Source organism: Ovis canadensis, chromosome 23 (genome assembly GCF_042477335.2).
Source record: "Ovis canadensis isolate MfBH-ARS-UI-01 breed Bighorn chromosome 23, ARS-UI_OviCan_v2, whole genome shotgun sequence".
In the NCBI taxonomy this organism is placed as follows: Eukaryota; Metazoa; Chordata; class Mammalia; order Artiodactyla; family Bovidae; genus Ovis; species Ovis canadensis.
The window spans coordinates 20,583,553-20,599,244 of record NC_091267.1 but is presented as its reverse complement, the minus strand read 5'-3'; the positions used below and the strand labels follow the sequence as shown (position 1 = coordinate 20,599,244).

At 39.7% G+C, this 15,692-nt stretch overlaps 1 protein-coding gene across 3 annotated transcripts in view; it reads right to left on the bottom strand.

Annotated features, from left to right (window-relative positions):
* Positions 1-15,692, bottom strand: part of RTTN (rotatin) — a 108,956-nt gene that overhangs the window by 59,574 nt on the left and 33,690 nt on the right. For all 3 annotated transcript variants that reach the window (XM_069569153.1, XM_069569152.1, XM_069569154.1), the window contains exons 18-26: positions 13,192-13,363; positions 11,501-11,600; positions 9,445-9,533; positions 8,747-8,864; positions 7,063-7,159; positions 6,371-6,439; positions 3,789-3,977; positions 2,966-3,205; positions 1,602-1,746 (exon numbers count right to left, since the gene is read on the bottom strand). In XM_069569153.1, the coding sequence (XP_069425254.1) occupies positions 1,602-1,746; positions 2,966-3,205; positions 3,789-3,977; positions 6,371-6,439; positions 7,063-7,159; positions 8,747-8,864; positions 9,445-9,533; positions 11,501-11,600; positions 13,192-13,363 (1,219 nt within the window). The remainder of the gene's footprint in view (positions 1-1,601; positions 1,747-2,965; positions 3,206-3,788; positions 3,978-6,370; positions 6,440-7,062; positions 7,160-8,746; positions 8,865-9,444; positions 9,534-11,500; positions 11,601-13,191; positions 13,364-15,692) is intronic.

Here is a 15,692-nt window from a genome sequence, read left to right as displayed (position 1 = left end):
TAATCTCAGATATGCAGATGACACCACCCTTATGGCAGAAAGTGAAGAGGAACTAAAAAGCCTCTTGATGAAAGTGAAAGTAGAGAGTGAAAAAGTTGGCTTAAAGCTCAACATAGATCATGGCACCCAGTCCCATCACTTCATGGGAAATAGATGGGGAAACAGTGGAAACAGTATCAGACTTTATTTTGGGGGGCTCCAAAATCACTGCAGATGGTGATTGCAGCCATGAAATTCAAAGACGCTTACTCCTTGGAAGAAAAGTTATGACCAACCTAGACAGCGTATTGAAAAGCAGAGACATTACTTGGCTGACTAAGGTCCGTCTAGTCAAGGCTATGGTTTTCCAAGTGGTCATGTTTGGATGTGAGAGTTGGACTGTGAAGAAGGCTGAGAAACAAAGAATTGATGCTTTTGAACTGTGGTGTTGGAGAAGACTTTTGAGCATCCCTTGGACTGCAAGGAGATTCAGCCAGTCCATTCTGAAGGAGATCAGCCCTGGGATTTCTTTGGGTGGAATGGTGCGGAAGCTGAAACTCCAGTACTTTGGCCACCTCATGCGAAGAGTTGACTCATTGGAAAAGACTCTGATGCTGGGAGGGATTGGGGGCAGGAGGAGAAGGGGACGTCAGAGGATGTGATGGCTAGATGGCATCGTGGCCACTGACTCGATGGACGTGAGTCTGAGTGAACTCCAGGAGCTGGTGATGGACAGGGAGGCCTGGCGTGCTGCGATTCATGGGGTCGCAAAGAGTCAGACACGACTGAGCGACTGAACCGAACTGAACTGAAACAAGTTTTACATACAAAAACATTCATAGACATATCTTTTCAAATCTATAACTACTTTTAAAAGCATTCTCAATTAGAATTTCTAACTTACATTATATGAGCACCTTGCATTTTTATAGAGAATCGAGTCTTTAAATGAGCTTTGCAGTGCATTAACATATAATGAAACATTTTTGTTTTATAAGGTCTACTATATTCTGTTTCAGTTTAGGCCCTTTTTCCTAATTTAACTGTGTTTTTTCATGATTATGCAAAGGTTTGTCTTTAGTAGGTTAAGTAAATCTCTACAGTATCTGTAAAAATAAAACACAGCTAGCTTCCTGGGTTCTTGGCAGGTTCTTAAAACACATTCATCTACAAAAAGTAGAGAATAGTCAGGGCTGGAAGGGTAAATACTACAGTAAACTTACATTAAAGCCTGAACAGTCTGACTCATTCTTTCCAACCTCACCACCATTGTCCCTCTGCCTCCAGGCTTGGCTCCCTGCCTCTTCACAGGCCTATCTGAACTTCCCCGCTCTAAGAACCTCACTGAAAAATACGGTTGCAAGCTGAAAGTTCACACAGAGATCAGGTTTTGTTAAACACCACGACTGAAGGTCCCATTTAGTCCATAGACTTTTAACTTAAACTCAGTCATGTTAGGAAGGCATTCTGCTAAAAGCTATTGATTACAACAGAACGACTACTTTGCTAAACATGAGCCATGTAAAAATTATATTTTTCCATATTTCCATACACAGTATTAATAATCTTTATAAATACATCATCTGTCCAACCTAAAACTCAAATTCCTTAACAGCACTTACTTGTCTAAGAAGTAATTCTAGAAGCCAGTTTAGAAGTTCTACAGGTACATTTTTCCTTTGTTCCTTCAATAACTTGCTGAGAAAATGTATGATATCTATTAACAGCTTCTCATCTTCAGTGCAAGCAGGAAGAACTTGTAAAAACCTACAATAAAAGAAAACCATAACCATGGTTTCTAGTTCTTTAAAATAAGTGGCACCCAGATAAGTATTTAACAACTGGCTGAGCAGTGAGGGGGAGGCTGACTTGCTGTGCTTGCCAATTTCTACAGTGTAAATACCCTGCCGTGTCTGCCTGCCATCCACCGAGGGACCACACAGCTGTCGGGGGAGGCCTGCAGCTCACCATCACACACCGTTCCCATCACACAGGCAGATCCATATAAACAGCTTCGAGAACACAGATAACACTGAAATGTTGTAAAATAATTAGGAAGCGATGACTTTGCATAATTGTTACCTTTATCTTTCATATAATTTGACTAGAAGTTTACAAAATATAATTTTTAAGAGTGGTTGTGTTTAACAACTAACTTGCAAAAATTCAGATAATTTAACCAACAGCTCTCAAACAAGGTGGTCTAGCTGGCTCCAGCACACCACTGAAAAAGGCAAATTAGATATCCAAATTGTGAGAGCTACGCTAAACGAGCGTCCACGTTTTAGAAACTCATATAAACCTTGCATTTTGAAAACTGCACACTTTCTGTTAACAGAAAGTTATACATTTTATACTAAAGTCATATGAAGACTGAAATGTAAAATTGCTGGCAGCAGCTATTTATCAGTCTTGTTTCAAATGCAGCCATCTGCTACCAGTTAAACATGTTAAATTTACAGGCCAGGGTTTTCCAGTAACTACCAAAGGACCTCCACATGGTTATCAACTTCATGAAATTCAGAGTAAAAATATCAATGAGATAATTTACTTAAGAACAAAACAAAGCCAAAAGCAAATAAAACAGCCAGGGTTACCAAGGCTTTAATCAATTCCCTGATATCTCAGCTCATTTACAATATGGACAGGATAAGCATTCAGTTTGTTTACCCCATCTTATCCTAATCACTTACTTTCGTAAGATAAACTAAGGTTTCCTATGATAGGACCGAAAAATAGAATAACGGTAATATCTATAAAAAATTATAACAATTTATTTATAACTCCAAACTGCAGTAATTACGTTCAAATTTTCTCTTTTGCTGTTATAAGATATGCATTACAGATAATTAAAAATCCTTAAGTTTTTCTTTCTACAATCACATTTCTCCCTCACAACCCCGACAATGAGAACACATGCTCGCATCTTAAATGTGTGGAGGGAACCCAAGGGCGACCCGGCCTAGGCCTCTGGGCTGACACTGACCTGCTTAGCGCGGTGTGCCAAGACAAGGACTTCAGGGCGACCCCGCAGGGGCCTGTGCCACCCCTGAAAGACAGTCTGTCGTTCAGAAGATAAAAGCCCATCCTTGTGAGGGCAGCCCTCACTGCCCTGTGGCCTGCAGCCTGAACAACGGAGCGGAGACAGTCCTCGAGTCCACTAGGTGTGTGGGTCATCTTCAGAGTAAGGGTGTCCTCGGTGGATAACTTCAGTGTATCTAAAAATCTTAACAAAGAGCAATAGAAGCTATTTAAATAAAAGCTCACAATTATTTTTAAACAAGCTCCCCCAAATTCTGTTTTATCTTTGTTTCCTTTTAATTAAAGAGTGACTCATGGCCAAAAGAAAATCTGATGTGTATCTATCAATATTAGGGTTTTACAGTAGCTTAAGGATGTTTATATTGACATTTTACTGCTTAGAGAAATATAAAATAATTTTCATCCAAAAGAAAACATTAATTTTTAATATATTTAAAAGTCATCACCATCACAGTAATGATGACAAATGCACACAGACTTATTAAGCTTTTACACTAACCCAGAGCACTTTTCCTAGTGAATTAATCAATCAACTAACCCAACTTTATACAATCTCTAAAACAGCAGAGAACAATGTGTTGAAATTCCTTTGTGTGATAGTTTTTTAAAAGGCATGAATACACACAACCTATAAAACAAAGTAAAAATTATTATCTTCAGTGAAAAAGCAGATGACCATAAGCAAAAAAACTACTTGATCTAAAGGAAAAATAAGGACTAATTAAATTAATTAAATGTGAATGCTTTTCTACATGTGCCACACTTACTCCTGGATCTCAGCTCCGGAGTTCACTTGCTTCAACACACTGTCACTCCCGTGATACCACGACAGGTTCCAAGCCATCCTCAGCATATCTGATACCGGCTTCAAGGCCAAAGAGTCAGCAGATAACGGCAGCACCATGGAGTAAGGACTCACGGCATGGTGGCCAAGTACATGCACTGGTAGATGATACCTGAAGAAAAGGAATAAAAATAATCACGAACTTTTAAATTCTTAAATGCTACTCAAAAGGGTGAGCCACAAAGGAGAGTTAATTCTATGCCTCCCACTTTACAATAACACGATTGTAATCTCTCTCATGATCCCGATTTTGAGCAGCTGTCACGCTTTATCCTTCTGCCCTACTCCAAACTTCCCAAAACACTTGATTAAACAATTTCCTGAGCATTTACCACAGTAGGACTTCCCTGGTGGCTCAGACGGTAAAGCGTCTGTCTACAATGCAGGAGACCTGGGTTCCATCCCTGGGTCGGGAAGATCCACTGCAGAAGGAAATGGCAATCCACTCTAGTACTATTGCCTGGAAAATCCCATGGACAGAGGAGCCTGGTAGGCTACAGTCCATGGGGTCGCAAAGAGTCGGACACAACTGAGCTACTTCACTTTGTTGCATTAAAGTTGTTTGCAGAGGGAACTGACACCCCCCGAAATCAAGGCCCATGGCTACAGTGAACAACACATACATGGTGTTCAACTGAAACACAAATGTCTACTGTATGCTAACAATGTACGTTACCTTTTATTCAGTTATATGGCATGGCAGTATGATATCCATTTTACACTATCAAAATGATACTTACAGAGGCTAAATGAACTGCCTGTGTTCACAGCAGTCAATAACGGACAGAATCACAACTTAACTATTTCCGCTTGAGAACACAGTGGCATCATCAATAAATTCAATCACTCTGTGTTACCAAGAGAACCTAGAAATATTTTTAGATCTAAGAAATATTCAATAGCAGCCTCTCCTAAAGTTAACTTCACAGTGTTTAACAGTACAGCAATGTCTAGCATCTCAAATGTTAAAGAAGAATTTTGCTAATAAAATAAATCCCAAATTCCTAATTCACATATTTGTAACTGTCAGGTAAACATCCTTGAGTAGGATTTCTAAGAGGAACTTTAGCATGCTTCTTCACTTCAAGCATCTCAATGAAAGAGGCTAAGGTAGGACTCTGTATACAAATGAGACTGCACAATTTAAGAAAAGATAAATTTCAAAAATTGGAATTTTCCTTAGGAGTAACCAGGGCTCCTCAGAGAAATGGCTAACGCGAGGTCTGAGATAGGGAAATCAAAGGTGAACGATGGACGTGCCTAGTGGGGATCCAGAAGTTGTTTTCATATATGTGGTATGGAGCGGCCGGGACTGCCACATTGGAGCTGGGAGGGTGAATCACTTTGGTGGTTCCAGTGCACCACTCTGGAATACTGTTTAGGAGCCCAAGAGTCGGACACGACTTAGTGACTAAACCACCACCACCACTAAAGTTAAACGTGTAAATACCCTCTGATCCATATATGTTCGAGAATATTCTTAGCAGTTATTTATTCATAGTAGCCCCAAACAGAAAACAACGCAGTGTCCATCAGTGGTAGAATGTAAACCTCACAGCTGTATACGCTCACACAGAATACTACAGAGCAATGAAACAAAACCCAACAGTGCTTCCTGACATGACACACACAAATCTCCCCAAGTTGAACAAAAGAAGCAAAAGACAAGAATATACTTTATAAAGTGCAAGAACAATGTATAATAACAGAAACAAAAGTAGAATTACCTTTGTGGGCACAGGAAGGTAAGGAAGAAGCATGAAAGTGGTTTCCGGCATGCTAATGATATTTTGTACCTTAATCTGTGTGTTAGATGCATGCATGTATTTATCAGGAAAAATTTATGACTTGTAAACTTTGTACACACTTCCATAGAAACAACTTACTTTTTAAAAAGTCTAAAGAAGGATGAATACCAAATATAATTCATGACCTGATTGGATCTTGCTTTAAAAAAAAAATTCCATGAAGGATATTTTGGATATAATTAGAGAAACTGGATCAAATTACAGAATTACTTTTGAGTTTCTTAAATGTGACCATTCATGGTACAGTGGTTATATAAGATAATGTCTTTACTTAAGGAGGTATACGTTGGAGTAATTGGGAGGGAAGTAAGATTATGTCTGAAGCTTATCTTTAAACTGGTTGGAGAAAAAGATTACATAAACATAAATAAATGTATTGACAGAGCTGGAGAGAGGGAGGGAGGGAGGAAGGAAGACCTACATCTTAACAGTTGCTGAATGTAGACTGCAGGGTACGCGAGTGTTCACTACGCAGTTCTCTCAAGCTTTCCGTAGACGTGAACAGCATCAAACCAAACATCTGGTGACGGCGGATGCACACCTACTGAGCCCTCAGAAGCCCCCCTAAGAAGGAGACGTGAAAGTGCTACAAGACATGTGATGAAAAGCTAGATGAAATTTTAACAAACCACAGTCTTGTTTCCCTTTCAGTACCAGTATTTTACCTTTGAGAAAATCAAAGGAAGAAATTCTTTACCTTCTAGAAACTGAAACAGGCAGACTGAAGACTGATGGTGAAGATGGTGTGCAGGAAGGACTCTCAGACCTATTTCACAGCAGAAACAGAAAAGCAAAGAGACAACTGAGTGGACCGTCATCATGTCAAACAAACACAACCCGCTTCCCTCCTCGACCGACGCTCGGATCAAGAGCTGCTCCTGATTCTGTCATTCACTCCAGTTACAGCACGGCGCCCCTGCCCAACCAACTTATAAAGAGCAAACAGTGCTTTTCTTTAAGAAGTCCATATAAGAAGTGACTCAGACGATGCAAGTGCTATCTGGCAGGTGGCCTCCGTGTCTCCCTCCCAGGAATCCTGCTGAAGGTCAATGTTAATCAGATGCTACCATCCTAAACATCTTCCCCAGGGTTTTTTAAATTAGTCAAGAAAACAAAAACACAAAATTGAGAGTATATACTAAAAAATGCATTTATGATAGAATTTACTATAGTAATTATTAAATTTTGTACTTAGTAATGTTCGAAAGTAAAGTTCAGGGTGACTTTTTGAGCCAATGTGCTTTTTAATACTGCTACTCAAACCAAAAATCATACCACATACCATGGAAAGCATAAGCTTCCTAAGTCAGAAAGTTCCATGTATTGCTGCAAGACTGTATCAGAAACCTTAGACAGATATTTCAGAGCAAAATTCGTTTAATAGCTCACCACATATCCATTCTTGATACTTCATCAAATAACAGAAGACAAAACAATGCTCCAACTTCAGTCACAATCGTACAATCTTCGTGAAATATCAAGGAAACTGAGAAATAAAAAGAAGCATAACTTTTATATTTTCACCTCAAAAAAGAACGAACCTCAAATTTAAAATATCTTAACTCAAAAAGAAGAGATGCCATTCTCAGAGAAATGCAATGTTAACCCAGACAAACTGACATTACTAAAACAGTGGCTCTCAACCTTTCAAATCTATGCAAATCTCTGCAGGGCTGGTTAATAGAGGTTAATAGAGTACACTTGGAGGATACAGACACTACTGGTCTAGCACACAGCATGCAGTCAACGAATGTCTGCTGAGTAACGAATTTTCCTTGTTGAGTACCTAGGTAAAAAACTAACTTTGCCCTGAAACTAAATTCATTAATGAGAGATATTATCATTTATTCTCAGACTCAATTAAGTAATGATTGGAAATATCAATGAGACAGAAAAAGTATTAAAAAGGGTACAGATTATGTTAGCTTAGAAATCGCCTTTGAATCTAATAGGCACTCATAATTAGTTGACTGCTTGAATAATTTAAATCAAAATCATAAAGAAATGGTAAGCTGGAATTAAGTTCTGCTGAATGACATTAATAGGAAGATAATTATTAATGAGATGAAAGAAAACTACAGATCTATAACTGCTACTCTTCCACATCAATCTATAAAAAAATTATAAAATTTTACACACTACTCAAAATATATGAGGCCAAACACTCTGAGTCTCTAAAACTTTACCTGGTTAGCATGGCTAGCAGCTTTATCAATATTATTTAAACTGTGTCCTATTAACTTGACAAGCAGGAATCATTAGAAAACAAGAATATGCTAAAATAAAATGACTATATTCTAAGGATATTTTGAACATAAGTATCATTTATCTCTTAATATGTTTAATAACTGACAAAGTTAAGCATATTGAGACATTAGATCAAGACATTTCTCACAGAATATTTAAAAGCAGTGGCCTACACTTCTAGGAAAGAAAACAGCATATAATGTTACTAAGCTCTCTACTGAGAACAGTCAGAAAAGGCAAGAAAAATTAAAAAAGAGAAAAAAATTACATAGAGTTTTCCCATCTAAATATGTTACTCAATTACAATCAAACTGAAAGGGGTTAAAAAAAAACCACACTTTATAAAATGTAATATAATACATTGATGCTCAGAGCCATTGAGGATGGTCTAGCTCCCACTCCGCACAGACTGGGTTTATATAACTCAGGCCAGTTTAAGGATGTAAGCGGTTATCTCAGCAAAGCATCAGATCTAAAGGCACAAAATAAAACAATAGAGAGGAAACAGATGCTGGAAAGAAGGCAGTGGTGACATGAGCTTTAGCCCATCGCTTTGTGGGTGAGAGCTGACCACTCCTGATGGCTACCTCACCGCGCAGGGAGCCGCCAGAGGCTTCAGCCCTCCCAGCTGTGAGGCCTACTCTGAAACAGGATTTTTAAGAAAATTTCCACAAAAGTGTTAAACATTTTCCACTGCGATGGATTCTTTTACCGGCATACCCACTTTGGTATTCTGTTAGTAAAGTAGAAAGTAAATGTCACCTACAGTTAAAGAATAAACACTTAAAGCTTAAGACTGAGCTCCTTACTATCAGAATTTATGTACCTCTGAAGAGCAGGGTCAGGACAGAAGTCTGCTGGGACAGAGAAACTCGCAGGTCCGGGTCGGCGCAGAGGACCTTCCTCAGGAGCGTGAGGCTCGGCTGAGCCAGGCACTCCACCACCTGGCCGGCGGGGGAAACACAGTTGTCTATGGTCATCAGTTTTAAGATGAGATAAAATATACTTTGCATATGTGTGTGCGTGCGTGTGTGCTCAGTCGAATCCCACTCTGTGGCCCCATGGACTGCAGCCCGCCAGGCTCCTCTGTCCATGGGATTCTCCAGGCAAGAATACTGGAGTGGGTGCCATTTCCTGCTCCAGGGGAATCTCCCCGACCCAGGGATCACACCTGCATTACAGGCAGAGTCTTTCCAGCTGTGCCACCTGGGAAGCTCCAATATAACACTATCTTATTCTAAATTCATGCTTTTTCACCAAAATTATGTGAAACTAAAATGCAAACATTAAGAATTGTTTTCCACTAAAAATAAGTTTTGTATATACTTATGCTTATACATCTAATATAAATTTTAAGGTTACTTTTCCTTTAGAGACCTCACTTCTAAGAAATTAAAAAAAAAAAAAAAAAGAACAGGTTGTGGGTGTTATTCGAGACTGACACTCCAAGAACTCATCCAAATCCAGGTGAATTCATTTCAAATTTAATTAACAAAAACAGCAGTCTGTAAAAATATGTCTTACCTCACCATCCTGACCCACACATTCACTTAAATACTCAATTATCTTGTCAACTAGGTGCAATTTTTTCACCACAGCATGCATTTTAATATCTGTAGACCAAAAAAAAAAAAAAGTTACTAAAAATTAAAGAACATTTTCTATAGTCTTAAAAATACAGAACAGACATCTACACAACTTTCAAACTGTTAAAAATAGCTGAAAATTAGAGGATGACAGCTTCAACTTTTCACTTTATACACATCTCAACAATTTGAAAACTTTTAAGTAACAAGCACATCTTCTATAATGTAAAGAAACTATTTAAAAAGAATCATTAAATGAACTAGCCAGATTCTGAAAAGTACTAGAATTTTAAGTATACAAATGACTCCTTTAATTTGTACATGGAAAATTACTTTTAGTTCTTTCATTGGCATTTCTTCTCTTTTCCAAATCCATCATCTCAAAACATTTAGATTCTCCACAAGCGAATGTGTAAATATCACTTGCAACATGATTTTCCTATTAACACAAGTTCTTTAATCTCAAACTCTTAATAGCAAATACAAAAGAAAGGGTCTGTAATATATTCTACATATTTCTAAAGAACTTAAACATATTCATGCGGATATGTGTGCACACACTGCACGGTCTGAGTGTCTGTGTCCTCACAGAGCCCATCTGTGTGAAAGCCAGTCTCCAAGGTGGAGGTTCCAGGAGGTGGGGCTTCTGGGAGGTCACCAATCATGAGTGTGGAGGCTTCGTGAATGAGATTGGTGTCCTGATAAAAAGAGGAGAGCTTTGTTGCCCCTTCTCCATGTAAGGACACAGGAGGAAGACAGCCAACTACGAACCAAGAAACAGGCCCTCACCAGACACTGAACGTACAGCACCGTAACCTTGGACTTTCAGCCTCCAGAGCTGTGAGAATAAATTTCTGTTGTTTATAAATCACCCAGTCTGTGGTATTCTATTAAAAAGCCACCCTAAAACATTAAGACGTATACACACACAGGTACTAGAGACATCATTAGGACCAAAAACTCTCATTGCTTCTAAGTTAGATATAAGTATTTCATAACTTGCAGACAAATTTTCTTAATTTGTCCTCCTATACTCTCATTAAGGAAAAACATACAAACATAAAGTCGATATTGAATTAGCAGCTATCACTGTAACTACCTTCAACTGCCACTTTAAAAGGCAGCCCCACTACCCTCCAATACAGTGCATGCCACATTATGAGCTTTCTTTTTGAAATATTAGACGATGCCAAAAGAATACTCTCTGAAAGCTTTTTTTAATCTTCTTAGCGTAGGCTTTCCACATTTGCTTGAGCCTGATTTTCTGTAGTTTCAACTACTGTTATTAAAACCACAAATATGTTGAATATGCCTTTCCATGTTACTCTCTCATCCCAATCAGGATGGTAACATTCATCATATCCCACCTTCCAAGTTGAAAAAAAATACTTTTATGTAAATGCAAAGGTACTTCTTTCAAACATTAACAATAAATTATACACATCACATATAGGAAAAAACTAAAAACTAAGAATTACAACACTACAAACAAGGTAAGAGTACATTCTGCTACTTCTTTTTAAAAATAAGCCTTTAAAGAAAATACATAGTTACAGTACATTATTTTTCTTACCTACCCAAAAAGTACAATTTGATTTATTTCTTTAAGCAAGACAGAACAAACAGAACACAACATACTAGGTAAAGTGAGAAAGGAAGATGCAATTTACTGTTTGAATTTATATCAACATTTTAAAAGGAAGATAATCTTATCAAATGACATTCCACAGGGCAAATAATGATAATCTAAACAAGAGGTCAGCAAACTTTTTTCTGTAAAGAAATAGATAGTAAATATATCAGGCTTTGTGGGCCACATATGGCCTTTGTTGCACATGTGTTAAAAACATAAACATCACCCTTAACTTGAAGGCTGTTAAGAAAAACAGGCCACAGGTCAGAATGGCCTACAAACCATAGTTTGCCAATCCCCGGCACTACTGTATGCAGCAACCTGAAATTCCATTCTCAGCAGCATGTTCCTTAGACAGTACCTTGCATAATCACCACTAACTGCTCTGCGGCTGACTTTCTCAAAACAAGATCAATATCATCTGAGACAAAGATTTCATACACCTTTTCAACAGTCTCCAACTGAAAACCAAAAAGAAAAAAGAAAATTATTTTTTCATCTACTTCCAATTCTCCAGTAAAATTCTACAGAATTCAATAGTTCATACCATAAAAAGAAAAGCTCAAAAGCCAACTTATTTAAGTAATCGATATATTTATATTTGGAAGAAAGATGTGCTAGGTCAGAGAGGGAGTTAGGATCTAAAACAAAGAGTCATCATGTCAAATAAGCCTCTCCTCTTGATGTACATTTTTGCCAGGAAGTCATTCACAACCCATTAGCAGCCACTTCTAACTATTTCAAAGAAAATATTCAAGTTATACAACATCACTCCAGGTGGTAGCCTGCTAGCCTGAGAACAGTGACCCAAGATATGTGAGTCGACCCCAGTGTGACTCGGGGTTTCTCTGCTGCTCCCAGAGGCCACCAGCTGGAGTTCCCCTGGCCCACTCCCGTTCCCGTCTCAAGCACCCTGGAGCAGAGAGCTCTCTGGGATGGGCTGCCCAGCTCTCCAACCAGCCCCTGCCCTGTACCAGTCCCCAAACGTTGCTTCCTGCCAGGAGAGAGTCTAAGGACGCAAAACATAACAGGAGCAGGGGAGAGAAAAGGACACAGACCACACTCTTCCTTCCTCCCACCCACTGCCATCTGCAGCCCTAACGTGGACTCGGGAAAGAGAGTTCTAGAACCCACTCCTTCCCCCACACCACACACAGGGCCAGGAGTGACACCAGGGGCTCAGTACACAGGATGACCCCAACAGGACCTGGTATACGGTCCATGGAAGGTTCTCCAACCACCTGTCAGGACCATGACATGGCCCCACTCAGGGTAGGAGAACGCTGAGCGTGTTTCCCCATTTAAAAATCCACTGTATTATGTGTGGCTCTACAGCAGTGACACAGGCCTCAAGGGCTGGTCTAAACTTAAATAAAACTGCCGGACTGCACACTTCAAGTCACAGGAGAAGCTATGAAACCTGGGAATGAACCAATGAAGATAACCGACAGCGAGCTGTTACTGATCCCACAAGTCCACCATGATTCGGGTGCAGCCCTGGGCAGACAGGAGATGAAGGCTAAACCTCTGAAGACAGGGGAAAAGCCAAAGATTCAGAAAAAGAGATTAACAAAAATATCTCAGAACCACTGTAACATTTAAGAGAAACTGCCTTTGACTTCTATATTATTTTCCTGTGATGAAAAGGCTGAAAAATTTTATCATAGGAATATTTTCTTTTTTGAATATTTCCAAGAGAAGAGAAAGAATAGTTTTTATGTCAGTGATGTTTGTTTTTAAGAGTCATCACAGAATTTCTTTCCTCGAGATTAGCCTTATGCTGTGTTTAAGATTCTATTCAAATGAATTTGCCTTTCCAGCATATACTCTCAATGAAAAGGGACATGATGCCTGGCAGACAGTGGGCAGTCAAGAAATATCTGTTCAATAAACAAATGTACCCAGAAGCCAGAAAAAGCCAGGATACAACTTCAACTTCATACGTGAAGCTACGCCTTCTCTCCCTATCTGATGTATAATGGAATAAAGAAGGTAACACAAAATAAATCACACAATTATAAACAAATGAATAAACTTGAAAGTTAGAGTCACCTTAATCATCAGTTCTCTTCGGTCATCCAATTTGAGTTCAATAGGTTTTTTCACAATAAATAAATTAGTAACTCTGGACAGAACTCTGGCGTCTATTGAAGGGCGCTTGGTATCAGCCCCCTCTTCCCTTGTAAGGTAAGATGCTAAGAGCTTTAATGCCAGCACCCGGACCCTGCAGAAACAAAGTCTTTAAGTCAATATTTTGTAACATAAACTGAATATAAACGGCTGAAAAAAAATAAGTATAGAAATTAGAAAGGCCCATAATCACAAAGAATCATCACAAATCAACACAATTATCAGCTATGTTTATGCTTCCCTTGTGGCTTAGATGGTAAAGAATCTGCTTGCAATGCTGGGGACACAGGTTTGATCCCTGGGTTGGGACGATGCCCTGGAGAAGGAAATGGATACTCACTCTAGTACTCTTGCCTTGAGAATTCCATTGACAAAGGAGCCTGGCAGGCTACAGTCCATGGCGTCCCAAAGAGCAGACATGACTGAGTGACTAACACTTTCACTTTTTCATTTTCTACTATACTGAAATTATACATGCCATTTTACTTTTTCTATTAACATATTTACTGTATATCTACAATTATTCTTGCATTTTATATTTATAAATAGGCAGCAGAAATAAAGAATAATTGGTAATCACAAGAGAAGACGCAGACTGTGACTGCAAACTTCACAGTCAATATCGCCTCAACTCCAAGTTAAAAATTAAAAATCCTGACTCCAGCCTCCATGTCAAGTGATTTACCTCAGTCAATCATGAAAACTATCACAGACGCAGGAACACAGTCCAGACAACAGGCCAAACCTTCAGGAGAGTAATCACATTAATAGCTAAAGTGAGATATTTGGAGTGAAATAGATCTCCTCAAATATGAAAATGCAAATACTTCTAGCTCCCATCAAAACTCTATTTTATCTGGACTTGATTAGCTTTAAAGCCAGTTGAGTGGGAAGGTAGAAGATTTCAAGAAAAGGCTGACTGCTGCACACTATTAGTTCAATTCAGTTGCTCAGGTCGTATCCGCCTCTTTGCGACCCCATGAACCACAGCACGCCAGGCCTCCCTGTCCATCACCAACTGAAACGGAAAACTAGAACCATCAAGTGGACAAGCAGCAATGAGTTGGAGGATACTGAGACAGGTTCTTGAACTACATGGACACCGGGACATTCTAAGTGGTAATCCAAGTTCCAGGTTTCAGGTTCCACCTGGGAGACTACAGTTAAAACCTGCACACCCACTCAGGCCTCCCTACCACAGCAAGCCTGTGTTTCGCCACCCTGAAGTCCCCGTCACTGATCTCGCTTTGTTACAATTAGTGATGAAGTATGACTGACACGATCTCTCCTCTCAGTTACATGCCCAGTTCTAGAAGGGCCGTGTCATGTCTGTGTAGTGTGCTGCCATGTTACAGCCAACCACAGTCCTCAAGTGCTCCCCAAATCAACAGAAAGCAGGAATTTGCTGTATTACAAGCAGGTACCATCTTTGAAGGGCACATATTTGCTCAAGATGGTGTGGGAAGGCAGGCACAGCTCCCTCTCCCCTCTGCTGTGTCACCCACACGACGCTCTTCCTTAGGGCCCATGCTCTGCATTAGTGTCTGGGGTCACTGGTGCAGGGGCAGCCACCACCCCCAGGGAAAAGGCTAAAGGGGAACACGGCAAGCATGGATTTATGCATCTCTTCCTCTGGGAGACAAACTTCGCATTTTCTGGTTTAGCAAGAGCACCAGAATCCGATTATTGCCCCACACTTATTTCTTTCAATGAATGTATTTTGAGCATATTTATGCCCAAGGTGGTCAATGAAGGTCTGAGGATGTAAAGATTAGCCAGGAGACAGCGTTCCTGCCTAATAGAGTTTATGGTCTGGTGAGATGAGAGAGGATCAGTCAAATAATGAAAACAATTACACACTGATTTACACTGCTTTGAGCTCTGTGTAACTGAGAAGTACCTGACCCGAGCCCTTGGCTCCTGGGAGGGGATCTCTAAGCCACTAGAATGTCCTGCCTGAGAACAGCGTTTCTGTTTACCTGGAGACTTTGGGCTGGGAAAAGCGATCCAGAAATAAACATCTGTTTTGCTAAATCACCAAATTTGAGGAAGGGAGTACTAAATGAGCACAGTAGTAACAAAGACACTGCCTAGGGAGCACCTGCAGAAGCCCGATCCCAAGGAGCACACGCACACTGACCCCGTCTGCCCCACCCGCTCCAGCATCACCCACAGCTTCCTCTCTGCGCGATGCACATGCTCTTACAATCTCCCTATTTTCCTCCTTCCATTCTCTTATTGTTTTACTTTATTTCATCTACTTCCTTATTTTGTCATCTGACTGCCTGTTGACAAAGAAGCCACTGTATCATCCTGACTAGGCAAGGGGAAAACAAAATTACCAATCGTCAAGAGAACGTCTTGTCTATGTCCCCCAGCCTTTCCAGCCTTTCCTTTCTCGTCATCACTGCTGATCCATCTGG